Here is a 21,011-nt window from a genome sequence, read left to right on the forward strand (position 1 = left end):
GCCTTCTTCCTTAGTCCTGGGCTGGCAGCTACTGGGATTGTCAGTGGGAGGAGGTGCATAGCTTATCCTGATTGGACATTTTCCCACGAGGGCAGAGTCCCGCAGCCTCAAGCATCCACATGGTTGTCAGTCCCTGCTCTAGATGGTCCAAGTCATGGCTTTGGAAGACGGCTTAGCTGTGAGCACTTGTTGAGTAAGCGTGAGGACAGGGGCGGATACATCCCTAGCTCCTACGTGAATGTGTAGGTGTGGCAGCCTGCTTGTGATCCCAGGATTCAGAAAGCAGAGATAGGGTCCCCAAAGCAAACTGGCTGGCTGGCTGGACAGTCGGAATTGGTGAGGTCTGTTCAAGTGAGAGAACTTGTCTCAGTATACAAGATGGGGCACAGTTGAAGACATCAGATACCAACCTCTGGCCTGTACACACATACACATCACATGCACACACATCTCCCCATCTGTGCCCCAACATGAGAGCACACATTCATATTCGCAAAAAATGCTTTCAATTTTTTCTTCACTTTGTACCCATATCCTTGGCAATCTATATGTATTTCAGCTTCTAACAATCTTTCTAAAATTGTGGGGCATTAAATAACTACTTCTATTTAATGAAAAGACAGGAAACTTGACAGGCTCAGTATTTAATGTTATTATTATAATATCAAGGCCAGATTGGGTAGGTCAGTTCATGGATGTCAGGGAATGATGCCAGAGGCAGTGGTTGGGGACTTCTCTACTGAGCAGCATGTGACTGACTCCCAGTTAAAGCAACAGAATATTGCTGCCAGTTACCATACAGGGAAATCTAGATCTGAGAAGTCAGATACCTCATGTAGTGGAAATTAATATTCTGTTTGTGGGCAGGAGTGGGGAAAAAGCCTTTCTAAAAACTTAGGCTGGGAACATATAAACTATGAAAGATGTTTAGGTTTAGAATATTGTTTGAGTTGGGCTGGAGAGATGGCTCAGTACTGGCTGTTCTTCCAGAGGGTGCGGGTATGACTCCCAGCACCAACATGGCAATTCACAACTATTAACTCCATTTCAGGAGATCTAATGCCCTCTTGGCCTCTGTGGGCACTAGGCACAAATGTGGTGTACATACATATATACAGGCGAAACACACATACACACAGAATAAAATAAATAAATTAAAAGAATATCAATTAATTTAGAAGTTGATGTCAGGCCGAGCAGTGATGTTGCACACCTGTAATCTCAGCACTTGGGAGGCGGAGGCAGTCAGATCTCTGAGTTCGAGGCCAGTCTGGCCTATGGAGTGGGCTCTAGGACAGCCAAGATTGCTCAGAGAAACCTTGTCTTTAAAAAAAAAAATAGAAAGAAGAAAAGTTAAAAACTAACCAGGCATAGTGGCAGCAGTAAGGGGGCAGGTGGATCTCTGTGAGTTTGAAGCCAGCCTGGTCTAGATAGTGAGTTCCAGGACAACCAAAGCTACACAATGAGATCCAGTATCCAGGGGGAAAAAAAGAAGAAGAAGAAAGAAACGTTAAAAACTGATAACTGTTATACAAACTGATAACTGTTACAAAGATTCTTTCATGTGTTTATTTTGCATGCATGCAAGTCATGATGCATGTGTAGAGGTCCAAGGGTAACTTGTGGAAGCTGATCCTCTCCTTCGGCCATATCGGCTCTAGGGATGGAGCTGAGGTCCTCTGGCGTGGCTGCAGGAGCCTTCACCTGCTGAGCCATCTCACTTGCCCCTTTTATAGCGCTTTTTAATCAAGAAGCTTACATTTCAGTGGTGTGTTATTCCTACAAAGTTGTTCATGCACATATCCTTTGTACCCGGTAGCTGTTGGTCTGATAGCTTCTGGCCAGTGTGACGTCGTTGTGGCTGGTGGTGTTGAGTTAATGTCTGATGTCCCTATTCGTCATTCAAGAAAAATGAGGAAAATGATGCTTGACCTCAACAAAGCCAAGACTCTGGGCCAGCGCCTGTCCTTGCTCTCTAAATTCAGATTGAATTTCTTATCTCCTGAGGTAATACTTATGAGTTTAGTGTAAATAAAGATGAGTTTCCAGAGCATCCTGAGCTAGATTACAGTTAGATAGAACACCTATTCTAATAGTTATATATTCTCATGATTACAGGGCAGTGTATTTGGTCAAGATGGGGGTAGGGTAGTTATAAAAATTGTATTTGTAACCTGGGCATGGTAGCATATACCTTTAATCCTAGCACTCCAGAGGCAGAGACAAGTGAATCTGTATGAGTTCAAGGCCAGCCTGATTTACATAATGAGAGTCTCTAAAAATGTATCTGTTAGCCCTCTTTAGAAATATGTTTGCTCACAAAGAGATTTCTGGATTTCTTTCATGCTTCTTTGGTGTTTTGTTTTGTTTTGTTTTTTTGTTTGAACTAGAGTCTTGCTGAAGTGGCCTCAAATTCAAAATCCCCCTGCCTCAACCTCCTGGATTAGAGGCATGTGTCCCTAGATCCAGCCAATGAATAGATTTCAACTTTTCTAAATAGCATTGAGCAATCCTATGCATGCTCTAACACCTCTGAAGAGTGTAACTGTTCTCAATGTCTCCTTTGCTAGCTCCCCGCAGTGGCTGAGTTCTCCACTAATGAGACCATGGGCCACTCTGCAGACCGACTGGCCGCTGCCTTTGCTGTTTCTAGAATGGAACAGGATGAATATGCACTGCGTTCTCATAGTCTGGCCAAGAAGGCACAGGATGAAGGACATCTTTCTGATATTGTACCCTTCAAAGTACCAGGTAAAGGTGATACTTATTGAGGTGTTCTTAATTGTTTCAGTTGCTCCAAAAACATCAAAATCTGTTTTTTTTTTAAAGGATTTATTTATTTTTATTTTATGTTTTTATGTGTATATGTTAGTGTGTGTATGTGCATCATGTGCATGTAGGTGTCCACACAGGCCGTAAGAGGGCATTGGAGCCCCTGGAACCAAGGTTACAGGTGATTGTGAGCCCACTGATGTGGGGCTGGGAACTGAGTCTGGATCCTCCGCAAGGGCAGCAAGTGCTCTTAATGACTGCGCCAACTCTTCAACCCTAAACTTAAAAACCTTGAGTGATAATTTCTTAAAGACAGGGTCTTACTATGTGGCCCTGGCTAGGCTTGAGCTCACAGAAAGGCCTGCTTTTGCCTCCCTAGTGCTATGATTAATTTACTTTTTAATAAGTATATTGATTGTTTCCAAAATACTCAGTTTTTATTCTTAAATATGGACTCAACTTTAGGCTTATGTTGTAACACAGGTAACCTTAAAAAGGTTTTGTTGTTTTTTAAAACAAGGTCTAATAATAAACCTGGTTAGCCTCATATTTTGTTGCTGAGGCTGACCTTGAACTCCTGATCTTCTGCCTCTACCTAAGTGGTAGAATTGTGTGTATGTGCTACCATGCCCAACTTTTTTAAGTTTTTATAAGTGCCTCCTTTCAGATACTCCAGGGGTAACTCTCTTTCTCTGCGTGCGTGCCTGCGTGTGTGCACGTGTTCATAGTCCGTGAGTGGAAGCCAGAGGACAGTTTAACAGAGTCAGTTTTCTCCTTCAGCCATGTGGATCTTGGTGATCAGACTCGGTCATCAGGCTTGGTGGCAAGTCCTTTACCTGCTGAGCCAGCTCACCCGCCTTGTCTTTTGTAGGGTGTTACTCTGTAGCTCTAACTGACCTCTTGTTTGTAGCAGTCCTCTTGCCTCAACCTCCCAAGTGCTTGAATTACAGGTATGAGTCACAGTGCCTCTGTCAAGCCTGTTTGAAATTCCTGACTCATATGATTTCTGTATAATACAGCTGAATTTGAGTGGATGTTTTAAGAAAACAAGATAGTGGATGATTGTTTTGTTTGTTTGTTTTTGAGAAAGGATTTTACTGTGTAATCCTGGCTGGCCTGATACATGCTATGTAGCCCATGGTATCCTCAAACTCACAATGGTCTTCCTGTCTCAGCCTCCAAAGTACTAGATATGCTTGGCATGGTGTGTGTGTGTGTGTGTGTGTGTGTGTGTGTGTGTGTGTGTGTGTGTGTGTGTAAAACTAAGTAAATGGAAACAAAATAAAATTTGGTCACATCTTGGTAACAAAATAAAATTTGATCATGTCTTGGTAACCATAAAAGGTTTTCTTTTAAAGATGAGGGTGTGTACAGCTCAGTAGTGTAGTGCTCGCTCAGGGTAGTCAAGGCCCTGGGTGGGGGAGGGTTGATCCCTAGCAGTAAAAAGGCTTTCTTCATAGTTGACAAATAATATTTACATTGCATTTGCTCTTAAGTTTCTAGTTATGTGTATGTGTCTGTGTGTGGATATATGCACATTCATGGGGGCTCTTTAGGGGCTAGAAGAGAGTATTGGTTCCCTTGGAGCTGGAGTTATAGGTAGTTTCGAGTTGCCCAACATGGGTTCTAGGTACTGAACTTGGATCCTCAGAAAGAACAGCAAGTGTTAACGACTGAGCCATCTTTCTAGCACCCCCCCCCCCCGCCCTTTATTATTTTAAAAGCATATTGCTATAGAGAAGATATATAATGCTTGCAGTCTCTTAGAGTTAAAAATTTCATGTTGTTATAGGAAAGGACACAGTTACCAAAGATAATGGGATCCGTCCTTCCTCATTGGAGCAAATGGCCAAACTAAAACCTGCGTTCATCAAACCCTATGGCACAGTGACAGCTGCAAATTCTTCTTTCCTGGTAATTGTCAATGCTATTTGTGTTTAATAGTGGCTTTTCTGTATTCTCAATAGAAGAGCCTGCAACAAATTTGCTTGTGTGTGATTGGAGGCTTAAAGTAAAGCTATTCACTGTAAAGAAAATGTTAAAGGAAAATCATTCCAAAAAACAAACCCCAGCATTCAGGATATAGAAGCTGGAGGATCAAGAGTGTGCAGTCAGCCTAGGAATGCAAGACCCTGTCTGAAAACCCAACAAATAGAGCTTTGCTTTGAGATGGGATTTCCTTATGTAGCCTAGGTTGGCCTCCAAGTTACAGTCCTTCTGCCTCAGCCTCCCTAGTGCTGGGATTACAGGAGTGCACCATGTTTAAACACCACGTTTAAACTAATAGTTTTAAGGTCTCAGGTCTCTCACTATACTGATACAGTGCTGTTCTTTTTGTGCACTTGGTCATTCATCAAACTTGTATTGCTTATTTATGCTAGGCACTGGAAATGGAAAGGACAGTTGTGATGTAGTGAGAAGCACTATGGTGGCTGTAGATTAGCCACTGAGGATACCAGAGAGGTTGCTCAAAAGAGGTAGCAAGTGAATTTATGTGTGTCTGTGCACCATGTATGTACAGTGCCCATAGAGGCCAGAAGAGACATTGCTATTCTGCAACTAGAGTTACAGATTGTTCTTAGCTACTGTGTGGGTACTGGGAACCAAATCTGGGTCCTCTGGAAGAACAATTCTCTTAACGACTGAGCTTTCTCTCCAACCCTGAATGTTTCTTTGACAGTATAACTAATCAGTTTCTACCACCGTACCTAGCAGTGAACAAACTATTAATGTAGTATCCATAAACCATTTTTTTATGTATAGACACCTGTGTTCCAAGACTTTATGGCCACCCTACTGGCTACATGTTCTTTTCACGATTCAGAGTTTTAAAAAAAGATGTATAATTAAATGTGACAGAACTTGTTTTGATTTTTGCATACTATATGGGTTTCATTTTCTTTGGAATTGTGGAGGACATTCTTTCATTCTTTTTTTCTTTCTTGGTTTGTTTGTTTGAGGCAGGGTTTCTTTGTGCAGCCCTGGCCTGGCTGTCCTGGAACTCATTCTGTAGACCAGGCTGGCCTTGAACTCAGAGATCCACTTGCCTCTGCCTCCTGATGATTAAAGGAGTGCACCACCACCTGGCCATTCTTTCCTTTTTGAAGTAATGGCAAAGGGCTTTTTAAAAACAAGAAACAAAACCCCAGCAGTACCTCTTTGTTTTGGGATAAAAACCTATGAGATGTGTTGAAAGTTCTAAAGCCATGGCTTTAATGTCACCTGCCCATCTGTGTCTTCTCTCAGTGTTTTCCCTCTAGAATAAAATCTCAAAGCTGTGGGCAGGTGCAGCTAAGAAACAGCACAGAAAATGTAAAAATAAATAATTGAAGTAAATAAAATACTGTTCCAATTCATAAAAAAAATTTTCTGGGGTTGGGGATTTAGCTCAGTGGTAGAGCGCTTGCCTAGCAAGCACAAGGCCCTGGGTTCGGTCCTCAGCTCTGGAAAAAAAAAAAAAAATAAAATAAAAAATTTATTTTCTGTGCCAAAAGCAAAAACTGGTCCTTATTTCTGAAGTTGCCCCTCCCAGTGTATTTTGATAAATTATGACACCTTACGAACAGTCCCTGCTGCCATTGTCTCCCAAATGGCTCGGTGTGTATGCTTGATTGTGACTTCATGGTGGGTACAGTAGAGGGAGTTTGTTACACAGAGACTTAGGAGGTGCTGCCGGAGACCTCCAGATGACGCCATTGTTCTGTTACCATTTCAGACTGATGGCGCTTCTGCGATGCTAATCATGTCAGAGGAAAAAGCTCTGGCCATGGGTTATAAGCCAAAGGCATATTTGAGGTAAGTAAATATTCTGGTGAATTGCCTGTGACTTCTTTATTACTGGAGCTAACCTCTCTGGTTTTTGTCTAGGGATTTTATTTATGTGTCCCAGGATCCAAAAGATCAGCTTTTACTTGGGTAAGTAGCAGTGTATATCTCTCTGGATTTCAATAAAAAGTAATTGAATTTTTATTACATTTATTTAGTGTGTATGGAGGGGGTCGTAGTATAGTTTACAGTAGTTGATTTTCTCTCCTCCACCATATGGGGCCCAGGGATCAATTGCTCACATTTTTACACAGGTTTGAAAGTATGCTAAGCCCTAAATTGGCATAATAAGCGTTTTCTTTCATATCACTATCCACTGTGCTATGTAATTTGCCAACACCTCTGCTCTGTGGTGCCTGTGTGTTTATGTGTTTGGGGGATTGAAACTAAAGGTCTGCTTATGTAGACAAGCACTCCCAACACTGAGCCTCATCCCATGTCTCTGATTATCTCTCCTTTCTCCACTGGCTTCTTTATAACCCTGAGAGTAGCCAAGCCCTTTCCCCTGCTTTACCTCTTTGAATTCTGTTCCTTTTTTCTTTAGTTTTAACTTACCCTTCACTGATTGCCTGCTGAGTATCTGTTTCTCCAGTCCTACAATGTAGTGAAGATGAAGGGCATGTCTTTTTGTATCCTCAACATTTGATTAGTATTTATATAGTAGAACCAGTGAATAAGCATAGAATCAATTTGGAGTACACTAAGAAATGCTTAAGTTAAAATGGAAAGTTTTAGGTTTCTACCTTTTGTTTGTTTTCTTTTTCAGACCAACATATGCTACTCCAAAAGTTCTAGAAAAGGCAGGATTAACCATGAATGATATTGATGCTTTTGAATTTCATGAAGCCTTCTCAGTAAGTTGTTTATAAGACACACCTGAAATGAGTATAATCATGAAAAATGAAGCCCATGCTTGTAGGGAATGGGGCTTTGTATTTCAAACTTTACCGCTTTGAAGGGAGGGCTAGGTCAGAGGATTGGGTCACACTTATGGTATTGAAAATTTCCCTTTGGAGGCTGTTTCTTAGAGGCTTATTAAGAAGGGTTAAATTTAATCCCAGCGCTCGGGAGGCAGAGGCAGATCTCTGTGAGTTCTAGGCCAGCCTGTTCTCCAAAGCGAGTTCCAGGAAAGGCGCAAAGCTACACAGAGAAACCCTGTCTCCAAAAAAAAAAAAAAAAAAAAAGGGTTAAATTATTTCTTTAGGACACTCACTGAGAACTGATGTAAAGATTTGCTTAAAGTTACACAAGTCTATGTCTTAGATAAAGCCCAGAAGAGCATTGATAACAAAGACTTGAATTATTTTCCCTCCTAGGGTCAGATTTTGGCCAACTTTAAAGCCATGGATTCTGACTGGTTTGCACAAAACTACATGGGCAGGAAAAGCAAGGTAAGTTTCTAATAAAGAATATGCTTGAATTTCCTAGTGAAAAGAGTAAGTCTTTATGTTGTCTTCTTCTGTCCATCTCAGTCGAGTGCATGCACTAATTTGTAAGGTAGTCAGCATTAGTTACTTCCCTCGGGGTTGCATGCTCCCTCTTAGGAAGAGCCTGATTTGATTGTCTTAAGTAAACTCGCCTTTAAATTAGTCTTTGTTTTTGTGGGAGCCAGGTTGGATCACCTCCGCTGGAGAAGTTTAATATCTGGGGCGGATCACTGTCTCTGGGACACCCTTTTGGAGCCACAGGCTGTCGGTTGGTCATGGCAGCCGCCAACAGACTGAGGAAGGATGGAGGCCAGTACGGTTTAGTGGCTGCCTGCGCGGCTGGAGGACAGGTATGTCTGTCACAGCAGGGTCCCAAGACTGCTCTGAAGTGTTCATAATGCTCTATTTCTGGGAGATGGGGAGACTATTGATTTTGATTCTGACATTTCATTGAAAGGAAAGTGGTCTTTAAATCCAAGCTGTTTTTCTTTTTTAAAATGTTTACTTTTCTTGTTTACAAAATTAATATATGGCCATTATGGAAACTATGTAAAATATAAAAATGTATAGAAAAAATATTTATAAACCTCTTTGCCAGGCACTAGCATTAGAAGCATCTCCATGTATTTTCTTCTCTAACAATACACTTTTATTCATTCACCTAATAATCACAACACCTTATCTGGGAACTCTAAGGGAAACAGTCTCTGTGGCTGTTAACTCAGTGATGACGTCCTGGGTTCAGTCCTCAGCACCACCACAACAAAACCGTTCTCCTCAAGAACGAGATTATTCTGTAGGGGAGTTAACTGTCCTAGACATTTGGCTGCTGTTCAACCAGGAGGTGTATTGCTTTGATAGACATTTTCCTGTCTCCCTCACTCCATTATAGAGTTAGCATTCTACATACTACAACATTTCACTGGGAATAAAATCCAAAAAGAAGATTAACTATAGCCTTTTATTGGTTCTTCAAGACAGGGTTTCTCTGTGTAGTCCTGGCTGTCCTGGAACTTGTTTTATTGACCAGGCTGGACTCAAACTCAGAGATTACCTGCCTCTACCTGCTGAGGACTGTGATTAAAGGCCGCCACCAGCACCACCAAGTAGTCTTTTTTTCTATTCTGATATGAACAGGTTTTTGTTTTCTTGCATATTTTAGACACTGTTACTAATCAAGACAAATAAGCTATAGAAGAGCATAAAAGTCTGTCTATTGCATACCACGCTGAGTATACCTGATCTCTCAAACTATAAAATCATTTCAAAGACTTCATAGCTAGCTTTTCCCTAGAGACTTTGAAGAAATAAAGGTAATTTATTTTATTTATAAATTGAGCCAGGTGTGGCAGCACACGCCTTTAATCCCAGCACCGAGAGGCAGAGGCAGGTGGATCTCTGTGAGTTCGAGGACAGCCTGGTCTAGAGGGAGTTCCAGGACAGCCAGGATCCACAGAGAAACCCTGTCTCGAAAAAACAACCACAAAAAAGTTGAAACATTGTTGCTTCATGACCGGAAACTTTTGGGTCTAGGTATTGGACCCAGGGCTCCACGCATACTGGACAGTGCTCTACTGGGGATAGCCCCTAACTTAGAAATGCTTTACAATTCAAAGTGTGACTCCCTAATTGCAGATTTAGGCGAGAGCCTGCTTCCTCCAGGGAGAGACTGTGTGTGTGTGTCACATGTAGTCCACGCAGATTCCCTTCCTTTCTGTGCAACTTTATCTCTATTGCACAGAATGTAAATAACATTAGATGATTTTGTGGATGATTGAAGAAGACTGTTCAATGTCTTTTAGAAGTTTTAAACTTGCTACTAATTTGTTTCATTGAGCCAATAGAGTGATACCAACATGGTTAGGAAATTAGAGCATAAATTCACCATTGTGGATCTAGAGTAGTGGTTTGTTCTTTTCTTTCTTTTTTTTTTTTTAATTTTAGAACATCGCTGTCTTCAATTTCATATATACATATAATGTATGGTGATTATATTCCACCTTATTTTTTTAAATGAACATAATATTTGCAATTGTAACCATTTTTAAGTTCACAATTCAATGGCATGAATTACATTCATGATATTAATTACATTTGTGGTATTCATTGATTACATTTGAAGTATTCATTCAATAACTATATTTATGATAGTCATTAATTATACAAATTGTATTGATTTATTACATTCATCATATTATGTCCTGATACTACTGTCCATTTATGGGCTTTTACATCACACAAAACAGAGATTCTGCACTTAGGAAATCATTGTTCTATATTCCTTCCTTCTCCATCTTGAGATAACATCTAATCTTTCTGTCTCTATGAATTTGTATATTCTATATATTTCATGTAATACAATTCTATAGTATTTGTCCTTTTTTAATGTAAAAACATTTTATGTGTAACTGCAGGAGAAATAATACATAGATAGCTTCATTAAAAACAGGTTATAATTCAAAAGTCCAGGGTTATTTGAAACTGGAAAATATTTTCTCTGTAGAAAATAGTAAAAATGATAACATTTCCCAATAAGCCCTTTTAAGCCAAATAATAGCTGAATTATACATATAAATAATGATTAGATTCTGGGATACAGAAGAAACTTATTTTCCTCTGTTCAGAGAGCTGTGTTTTACTTAAGTTGTGTGAGATTCCTATTTATCTTCCCCTTCACTGATTTATGGCAGATATTTTTCTGTAGGCTAATCCATAATCTAAAAAGATTTTAGCCTCCCCTCCTGAAACTACAGAAGCATATTCTTTCATCAGCTTAATAGAGTACAAATTCTTATCCTAATAGTGAAATGTTCACTAAAGCTTGCCCAGTGATTGGGCAAAACAAAAACTTATTATAAGCCACAGTCATCTTAGGGTCCCCCCTGCTAGGTAGCCTCACTGGATCTGTGGGTTGCAGTCTGATTGTCCTTTGCTTTATATCTAGTATCCACTTATGAGTGAGTACATAATACCATATTTGTCCTTCTGTCTCTGGGTTACCTCACTCAGGATGATATTTTCTAGTTCCATCCATTTGCCTACAAATTTCATGATGTCATTGTTTTTCTCTGCTGAGTAGTACTCCATTGTGTATATGTACCACATTTTCTTTTCTTTTTTCTTTTCCTTTTTTCTTTCTTTCTTTTTTTTTTTTTTTTTTTTTTTTTTTTGGTTTTTTGAGACAGGGTTTCTCTGTGTAGCTTTGTGCCTTTCCTGGAACTCTGTAGCCCAGGCTGGCCTCGAACTCACAGAGATCCGCCTGCCTCTGCCTCCCGAGTGCTGGGATTAAAGGCGTGTGCCACCACTGCCCGGCGAGACAGGCTCTTTCTACGTTATCCCTGGCTGCCTTGGAATTCTCTTGTAGATCTGGCCTTGACCTCAAAGACATCATCTGCCCAGCTGTACCACATTTTCTTAATCCATTCTTCAGTTGACGGGCATCAAGGTTGTTTCCAGGTTCTGGCTATTGTGAATAGTGCTGCTATGAACATAGCTGAGCATGTATCTTTGTGGTGTGATTGAGCATTCCTTGGGTATATGCCCAAGAGTGGTATGGCTGGGTCTTGAGGTAGATCAATTCCCAATTTTCTGAGAAACCACCATACTTTTTTTTCTTTTTTAAAATAACTTATTTTTATTTTATATTTATTGGTGTTTTGCTTACATGTATGTCTGTGTGAGGGTGTCAGAAACCCTGGAACTGGAGTTACAGACAGGTATGAGCTGCCATTGTGGGTGCTGGGAATTGCACTCCAGTCCTCTGGAAGAGCAGCCAGTGCTCTTACCACTAAGCCACCTCTCCAGCCCTAGAGCAGTGTTTTTCATCTTGGGCATAGTTAATATTCTGGACCAGTTATTCTGTGGACCGTGAACTGTGGGATGTTTTAACATAGCCTCCACCCACCAGATTCCAATAGCAACAAATTCTTCCCAATCCTACCCTGGCCCATATGTAGGCACATAGTTGAAACAAGTAGCAATACCTCCAGACATTGCCAAATGTCCTCTGGAGAGGGTGGGAGACACTTCTCCTAGTTGATAACCACTGATCCTTTTGGAACATGAAAACAGTACATTATAAGTAAAACCGGGAGTGCTCAGCCTCCCGAGTCCTCTGGATAACCCTCAGGTTAGTCAGCCCTGCTGATCTCTGCTCTGTCGGTGTTTGTCTGCTTATGCGCTGTCAAAGTTTTGAACTAATGTGTAAGCTAAGTTCCAGATGAGATCTTGTATCAGAACTTTAAACTTACCTAGTATTGAGCTTGGTGCTTTATAAATAAGAGTTTCTTTCTTTCTTTTAAAGATTTATTTATTTATTATGTACACAGAAGAGGGTGCCAGATCTCATTACAGATGGTTGTGAGTCACCATGTGGGTGCTGGGAATTGAACTCAGGGCCTCTGGAAGATCAGTCGGTGCTCATAACCTCTGAGCCATCTCTCCAGCACAATAAGAGTTTATTAATGCATATTAATGGGAATTGAATTGAACCTAGAAGCTGGGCATTTCATTAGGCTGTGTACTAGTTTGATGGCAGTCCAGCGGTTAGGATGACTGTGTTTATCAGATAGGAAATCCTAACTGTTTATGTAAGGCTTAAACTTGGGTTGTAACTAGTACCCAGAGCTGTTCAGAGTGTTGGAGAAGGGACATTGTTCTTTCTCCCTACCCTGAACCCTATGCTCAGTTCATCTTCTTAGCCAGAGACTAGTGGAGAGCTGAGCCCAGGCTTCAGAATCCTCACACCTGTTCTCAGATCTGGTCTCACTTAACAGTAGCTTTGTGGTCTGACTGAGTCACTTACCCTTTCAAATCCTGCTTGGGTTGAAGATGTAGCCTAGTGGTAGAGTATTTGCCTAGCATGCCTGAGGCCCTGGGATCAATCCCCAGACCACAGAAACTTAAAATAAAAGCAGCCATTTATTATGTTTACTAGGACTCACACTCTATTAGAATGAGTCTGGTGCATACATATATGTATCTCTGTGTGTATATATGCATAGTCAGTTACATGTATATAAATACATGTGTGTCTATATAAGGTGTTCTATCTGATTTAACGTTTATAAAAATCTTTCTAAACTAGGCACCATGAGCTCCACTGTATAAAGGAAATTGGGGCTCAGAATGATCACTTTCCCATGATCACACAGTCATTGAAAGGTGTTTACACTGTTTGTTCACTTCCATACTGGCTGATTCGCTACCTTCCATTGCTTTCATGACTCTGACTGGACTTTTTGTCTTTTGCAGGGTCATGCTATGATTGTGGAAGCTTATCCAAAGTGATTGCTCTAGAGGAGGTGACTGATTTCTGTGCAGCACTCGCACTGGGCAATGCCATTTCAATGCACTACCAAGTGACACCTGTAGTTCCTAGCTCTTCTTAGGAAAACAACATTCGTGGCCTTCTCTTAAATACTTTGCGATCAAGCCTTGCCAGTGTTCCAAGCTTTCCAGTAATCACAGCTGCTGCTCTCCAAGTTCCAGACTATCACAGATGTGTACACAGTTCTCGGTCCCTCTTGACACTTAGAGAGAGATGAGCTGAGGTTTGGAATCATCTTGGAACATTTGCAGATTCCCCTTGTTCCTGTCTGTGTCATAGAGATAATTATTTTTTTTTTTTTCTAAAATACAAACCGATGTGCCTAAATTAACTTACTACGGAAAAAATAACCTAAACAGCTCTGAAAACTGAAATGCTTTGCTATATAAATGCCATGTTGGTTTACCTTAATAAAGTAGGAATGTATGAGAGAATTGCTTGTCATCTCTTTATTAGTGGGAGAAGGTGGCCCTTCTGACTTAAGGGCAGCTTTACCTTTAGTTACTTATTTGGAACTTACAACTATTTCAGTCAATTGTGAAACCTCCAGGAATGTAAGTAATACCTGGCCTTATATTAATACGCTTCCCATTGCTTAACTGAAGCAAATTGATTTCACGGGAGACGATCCTGTTTGTCAGGGTTGATGTCCCCTGTAAGAACTTACTGTGACTGTTATCCACCCCTCACATTCTTACAGCGGTGCCGCACCAATCACATTTATGCTGTTCTGAAAACTCCTGGCTTCAGCTGTGGACGTTGGCTTGAATGCTGCTCAAATGTATGGAAGTTGCTGTCAGACTCACCCTGGGGGTAGTGCGGGGGCTTTCGGGTCAGGAACAAAGTGTTGACCTCTGAAAAATACTTCAGAGTTTTCTTGGTAAATTAAAACGTACGTATGTATTTATCTATGTATGTACGTATCTATGTACGTACGTATATATGTACGTACGTATGTATGGGATTTTGTGTGGTGCTGGAATTAAAGTCGGGCCTCATGAATGAATACTAGGCAGGTATTCTGCCACTGAGCTTGAGCCCATAATGTGAGTGATATGTATTTGTTTTTTTTTAAGTTTCTTCTGAGTCCAAACTTTTATTTTTAGATGTTTGATCTAAAGTTTCTGTTACATTTTGTGTTTTGATATTTAATGAAATTTTCCCCAAAAGGTGTTGTTTTAAGTTCATTTGCAAAAATGACAGAATCCTCATCACTTAGAAAAGAAAACCTAGCTGCACACCTTTAGTCCCAGATCTCAGGGAGGCAGAGGAGGTGGATCTCTGAGTTTGAGGCCAGCCTGGTCTACAGAGTGAGTTTTAGGACAGCCAAGGCTGCACAGAGAAACCCTGTCTCAGAGGAAAAAGAAAGAAAAAAGAAAAAAAGGAAAAAGAAAACATTGCTAGAAATAGCAATAAGTAGTTTTTCACAAGAGGCTAGCTGGTGTAATGCTGCCCTGATCTACACTTGACCTTGGCCAAAAGGCCGAGAAGCGATGCTGTTGCCCTCATCTATTTTGTTTGTATTTACCACATATTATGCTGGAGAAACAGGCTTTGAGGATAACCAGCCCATCAGAGTGAAAAGGACTTCCTCAGTATCCCTGTAGTCTCCAGGAATGCTTTGGGGAGTCCTAGACTCAAGGAACCAATGGCAGTTGTCTTAGTTGGGGTTTCTATTGCTGTGATGGAACACCATGACCAAAAGCAAGTTATTTGGCTTACACTTCCAGATCACTGTTCATATTGAAGGGAGTCAGGGCAGGAACTCAATCAAGGCAGGACCCTGGAGGCAGGTGCTGTTTACTGGCTTGCTCAGTCTGCTTTCTTATAGAACCCAGGACCACCAGCCCAGGGATAGTCCCATCCACAATGGGCTGGACTCTCCCCCATCAATCACTAATTAAGAAAATGCCTTGCAGATGAGTCTCATGGAGGCATTTCCGCAGCTGAGGCTCCTCCCTCTCTGATGACTCCAGCTTGTGTCAAGTTGACACAAAATCAGCCATTATAGCAGTGCCACTCACCACACTTCAGAAATGCTGTAGTTGACTTTGTGTGTTAGAAAAGCTCTTGGGTTGGGGAAAAGGGCATTAATCAAAAGCACTTCCTGGGCTGGCCACATGGCTCGGCAGGTGAAAGCGCTTGCCACCAAGCCTGACAACCTGAGCTTGACCTCTGGGACCCATCGATCCCACATAACCGACACAGAGACTCAATATGAGGTCTAAATGCTCAGCCAATAGCTCAGGCTTATTACTAACTAACTCTTACAACTTAACCCGTTTCTATTCATCTACGTGCTGCCATGTGGCTTTTACTTCTCTCCCACTTCGTGTGTCCTACTGGTTGTACATCTGGCGGCAACTCCTCTGACTCTGCCCTTCTTCATCCCAGCATCCTTAGTTTGGTTGTCCTGCCTATACTTCCTGCCAGGCTACTGGCCAGTCAGCTTTTTATTAAACCAATCCAAGTGACAAATCTTCACAGTGTACAAAAGGATTATTCCACAGCAGACCCACATGGTAGAAGGAGAAGATACAAGTTGTCCTTTGACCACTACACCTGTGCCATGAAATGTGTGCATGTATGTGGACACCCACACACAGAATAAATAAGTAAATGTAATAAGAAAACAAAAAACCCACCAGGCAGTGGTGGCGCACACCTTTAATCTCAGCACTCGGGAAGCAGAGCCAGGTGGATCTCTGTGAGCTCGAGGCCAACCTGGGCTACAGAGTGAGTTCCAGGAGAGGTGCAAAGCTACACAAACCCTGTCTCGAAAACCAAAAAAAAAAAAAAAATAATAATAATAATAACCATCAATAGAGATAAAATAAGGTATTTTTACAGGTATGCCATATGTAAAAAGGCTAACTACCTAATACATTTCCTAATGGCCAGGCTAATAAATGAGGTAAGTTTTACAGTAATCAGAACAAATATATAAGCACTAATGTTATGCTTCCACTGTTTCTGTTTTAAAATATGAGGTAATTGTCTTAGTTACTGTTCTATTGCTGTGAAAAAACATTATGACCAGGGCAACTTATAGGAAAAAAACCATTTCATTGGGGACTTGTTTACAGTTTCAGAGCGCTAGTCTATAATCAGCAAGACAAGGTATATGTCAGCGGGCAGGCAGGCATGAAGCTGAAGTGTAGCTGAGAGCTGATCTGTGGTAGGCAGGAGACCTGGGCTTTCAGAGCCCACCCCCAATGACACATTTCCAACAAGGCCACACCTCCCAATCCTTCCCAAACAGTTCTGCTAACTGGGTACCAAGTATTCAAACATATGAACCTGTGGAGTCCATTCTTATTTAGACCACCACAGTAACTATTCATACATTTAAAAACTATATACTTTGCTGAGATTTAAGATTGACCAGGTCGCTGGGCAGTGGTAGCGCACGCCTTTAATCCCAGCACTTGGGAGGCAGAGGCAGGTGGATCTCTGTGAGTTCGAGGCCAGCCTGGTCTCCAAAGCGAGTTCCAGGAAAGGCGCAAAAAAAAAGATTGACCAGGTCTTTCTTACAATGTAGCATGAGCTGGGCTCAAACTCAGATCCTCTTTCCTCAGTCTCCCCAGCACTGGGATCACAGGCATGTTCTTGGCACATGTACCCCTCAACCTGTTATGTACACACAACACCAAAAAACAAAACAAAAAGTCTGACTTAAGTTAAATATGTGGAGTAATTTTTTTTTTCTTAAAAGCTAGGAAAATAATTTCAGTGTGATCGGAGAAGACATTTAAAATACTACCCATTAAGTTTCAATAAATTTGCCAATATTGGGCTGGCAAGATAGCTCATTGGGTGAAGGTCACTCAGCTGGCTGACCTGGGATTCTGTCCCCAGGACCCACATTGGAGACTGAGAGAACCAACTCCCACAGATTCTCCGACCGCCACATGTGTGCCATGGCATGTGCACCCATCCACCCACACAAAACCTAACTACATGTTCAGTTTTTCCTGTGTTGAAATAGGAATTTTTGTTTTCCATGTGCTTGGAATGCCTTAAGGAGATGAGCCACAGGCAAGCAAAAATATAGTGGACACCATTTGTCAAATATTCCAAGCCGTATAAAGAATTGCCATAGAGCCAGAAGACAGGAAATATGTAGGAAAATTGACAAAAGATTCATGGACATTTTCTCAAATGATCAGTAAAGGATTCAGAGAAAAACCTAAGACCTAAATAATGAGGATTTACTTTATACCTACCAGACTGGCAAAAATCAACCAGACTGAGAATACTAAGTCTTGGTGAAAAATATAAAACAGAACTAACTCTCTCTCTCTCTCTCTCTCTCTCTCTCTCTCTCTCTCTCTCTCTCTCTCTCTCTCTCTTCCTTCCTTTCTTTTTCTTTCTCTCCCCTCCCCTCCCCTCTCCTCCCCTCCCCTCCCCTCTCCCCTTCCCTTTCCTTTCTTTTTAAGGCATAGTCCCACTATGTAGGTCTGGCTGACCTGGAACTCATTTCATAGACCAGGCTGGCCAGGAACTCACAGCGATCCAACTGTCCAGGCCTCCCAAGTGCTGGGAGTAAAGACGTGGACCACCGCCAGCCCACAAGAGCTTACTTTATAAGATTTATTTTTAATGGTGTGCATATGTTTTAGCCTGTGGGTATGTGCATGTGAGTGCAAGCACCCATGGGGCCAGAGATGGAGAATCCCACCAGAGCTGGAGCTAGAGGGTGGTGAGTCATCATGTGAGCACTGGAACTGAACTTTGGCCCTCTGTAAGCTCAGCACAGATTGTGAGAACACACATTGATAGTCATTCTGGAAAAAGAGCCTGGCGCTGTCTTGTGCATTTGAATATGGCACAAAGTCTGTAACTCCACATTCTCTTAGGAGTCTGCCCTGAAAAAATGAGCTCATGATTCCAGGAAACAGGCACCAGGTCGCTCACAGCAGCATTGCTCTTCAGATGAAGACAGTAAAGAGCTCCCGTTAACTGATGGAAACTTTAGAAATAGAACTGATTTCTAATATGTCAAATCACTATCGGAAAACAGATATTTACTATTCGTAACTAGCAAAATTACAGTTATGAAGTAGCAATGAAAATAATTCTATAGTTGAGGGTCACCACAACATGAGGAGGAACTGTATTAAGGGCCGCAGAGTTAGGAAGGTTGAGAACCACTGCCTAAGGATATGTAGAATAAAGATTCCCACAGTTCAAAACCAGAGAAAACAGTCTAGGTGAGAATGAGCAAATAAGAATAAATACTTCTCCAAAAATGTTATTCGAATGTCCCAAAACATACTCAGTATGACCCAGGTATAGTAGCACATATCTTTAATCCCAGCACTTGGGAGGAAGATGCAGGGGTAATCTCAGAGAATTCTTGGCTAGCCTGGTCTACAAAGTGAGTTCCAGGTCAGTCAAGGCTACATAGACCCAGTCTCAGGGAAAAAAAAAAAAAAAGAGGACCAAATACCACTGAAAATACAAATCACAGCCACAATAACATCACATGCACTAGGATGCTGTACAAAAAACTCTGCTTCTCTATGTCCCTTCATTGGCCCTGACTTCTCATTTAGACTTTAAAGAATCCTGACCCCGTCTCTCCAGCTGTTAATCATCTGACCATATGGATTCTGTGTAAAAGCTCATGCTTTTCCTGTGGTCTATATAGTCCATCCATCAACAACTGCTCACTATGTGTCAGGCACTCTACGCTGCAGTGCCCAATAAAACAGGTGAAATTTCCTGCCTTCCTTGTCCCCAGAGAAAATCCTAATTCTCAGCCCTTCCCCTTCTAGCCTTTTCTCAGTTTGAACATTTTCTTTCTCTGAGACAGTTTCCTTATGTAGCCCAGGCTGTCCTCAAACTCCTAATCCTCCTGCCTCAGATTCCTGAGTGCTGATATTACAGGGACACGATTCCAACACTTGGCCATTCTCAAGTTCTGCAGTTGCGGGGTTCTCAGTGTCTTCCTGAAAACTTCAAACATCACAGTATTAATAATGGGCATTGTACTTGATTTTTAATTTTCTTTATTGTTTGAATTTTTTTCTTTTTTCTTTACTTATTATATATACAGTCTTCTACCTGCACGCCAGACGAGGGCATCAGATCCCACTATAGGTGGCTGTGAACCACCATGTGGCTGCTAAGAATTGAACTCAGGACCTCTGGAAGAGCAGACAGTGCTCTTAACCTCTGAGCCATCTCTCCTGAATTTGTTATAGTTAATATTTTTGTTACATATATTTACAGTTTTTTCTTTTTTAAAGTTATTATTTATAGTGTCCTATCTGCACATGTGCCTATGCACCAGAAGAGGGCGCCAGATCTCATTACAGATGATTGTGAGCCAACGTGTGCTTGCTAGGAATTGAACTCAGGACCTCTCAAAGAGCAGCCTGTGCTCTTATCCTCTGAGCCATCTCTCCAGCCCTATATTTATAGTTTACAACGTGTTTTGATAGGTGTGTGTATGTGTGTGTGTAAATGATTACTAATCAAGCCAATTCATCATCTCACATGGCTCATGTATGTGTGTGTGCATGTGTGTATATGCATGTATGTGTATGTGTGCATGTATGTGTGCGTGTGTGCGTGCATGCGTGCGTGCGTGCGTGCGTGCGTGCGTGCGTGCGTGCGTGCGTGTGTGTGTGTGTGTGTGTGTGTGTGTGTGTGTGTGTAGCACATTTCCAGCACAGAATACATTATTATCAGCTACAGTTTTCACACCAGCTCTCTGGACTTACTCCTCCTACAGAACTGAGATGTGTCTTTTTATACTAGAAATGATTACTTTGGAAAAGTACAGAATCTTTTGCATATTTAAACATATAAACTGGACAACTAAGGAAGCGTGGCTTCTGAGGAAGTCTAACCACTGTGTAGACCAGGATGGCCTGGGTGGGGCTCAGTGTGTAGCCCAGGCTGGCTTGAAACTTGTACTCTTCCTGCAGTTAAGGAAGCTTTCATTGTCATGTGGTGTTCTGCTTTGATAATCAACTGTTTGATCTGACAGTCCTCTGTACAAAAGGAAGAGAACTCAGTAGACTCCAGGACAGCTCCGGATGGTGCCAACAAGTCTAGGAGCCTCTTCTCTTTCATAATGCCTTCCCTCTGAGGACATCATCCCATTCCAACATCCTCCCAGTCCCTCCAGCCAATTGTTCTTCTTCATTGAAAAGTCCTAAGATAGGCAGGAGGATCTCTGAGTTCAAGGCCAGCCTGGTCTACAGAGCAAGTTCTAGGACAGCCAGGGCTACACTGAGAAACCCTGTCAAAAAACAAACAAAAAACAAAAGAGAGAGAAAGAGAAAGAGTCCCAAATAAGGCCGGGCGGTGGTGGCGCACGCCTTTAATCCCAGCACTAGGGAGGCAGAGACAGGCGGACCTCTGTGAGTTCGAGGCCAGCCTGGTCTACAGAGTGAGTTCCAGGATAGCCAAAGCTGTTAACAGAGAAATCCTACAAGAAAGACGGACTCATCAGAACTTTCTCACCACTCTTATGCATTTTCTCAAAAGCCTGTCACCCCCTTTCGGATTCCATTAATTTGGCCAGATGTCTTGTTGTCCTGTCTTCTTGCATCTTACTCTTCTGTCTTCCCTTGATCCTGCCACTTTGAGGTGTCACTCAGATGTGCCTCCTTGTTTCCATACAGATTTCCCCGATACAGATA

The 21,011-nt window shown here is 41.7% G+C and overlaps 1 protein-coding gene and 1 long non-coding RNA gene across 4 annotated transcripts in view; one reads left to right on the forward strand and one right to left on the reverse strand.

Moving 5' to 3' along the window:
* Hadhb (hydroxyacyl-CoA dehydrogenase trifunctional multienzyme complex subunit beta) overlaps window positions 1-13,787 on the forward strand; it is a 35,654-nt gene extending 21,867 nt beyond the window's left edge. For all 3 annotated transcript variants that reach the window (XM_028874243.2, XM_028874261.1, XM_028874252.2), the window contains exons 8-16: window positions 1,820-2,007; window positions 2,571-2,751; window positions 4,565-4,686; window positions 6,488-6,567; window positions 6,640-6,687; window positions 7,364-7,451; window positions 7,914-7,988; window positions 8,210-8,374; window positions 13,278-13,787. In XM_028874243.2, coding sequence (XP_028730076.1) covers window positions 1,820-2,007; window positions 2,571-2,751; window positions 4,565-4,686; window positions 6,488-6,567; window positions 6,640-6,687; window positions 7,364-7,451; window positions 7,914-7,988; window positions 8,210-8,374; window positions 13,278-13,313 — 983 coding nt within the window. In that variant the 3' untranslated portion in view covers window positions 13,314-13,787. The remainder of the gene's footprint in view (window positions 1-1,819; window positions 2,008-2,570; window positions 2,752-4,564; window positions 4,687-6,487; window positions 6,568-6,639; window positions 6,688-7,363; window positions 7,452-7,913; window positions 7,989-8,209; window positions 8,375-13,277) is intronic.
* On the reverse strand, window positions 13,642-14,622 carry LOC119086466. Its single transcript, XR_005089750.1, has 2 exons — window positions 14,306-14,622; window positions 13,642-14,261 (listed from the first exon to the last, which is right to left on the reverse strand). It is a non-coding gene; the product is annotated as an uncharacterized LOC119086466 (long non-coding RNA).
* Window positions 14,623-21,011: the final 6,389 nt, after the last annotated feature.

The sequence above is a fragment of the Peromyscus leucopus genome, chromosome 22 (genome assembly GCF_004664715.2).
Source record: "Peromyscus leucopus breed LL Stock chromosome 22, UCI_PerLeu_2.1, whole genome shotgun sequence".
Classification (NCBI taxonomy): domain Eukaryota; kingdom Metazoa; phylum Chordata; class Mammalia; order Rodentia; family Cricetidae; genus Peromyscus; species Peromyscus leucopus.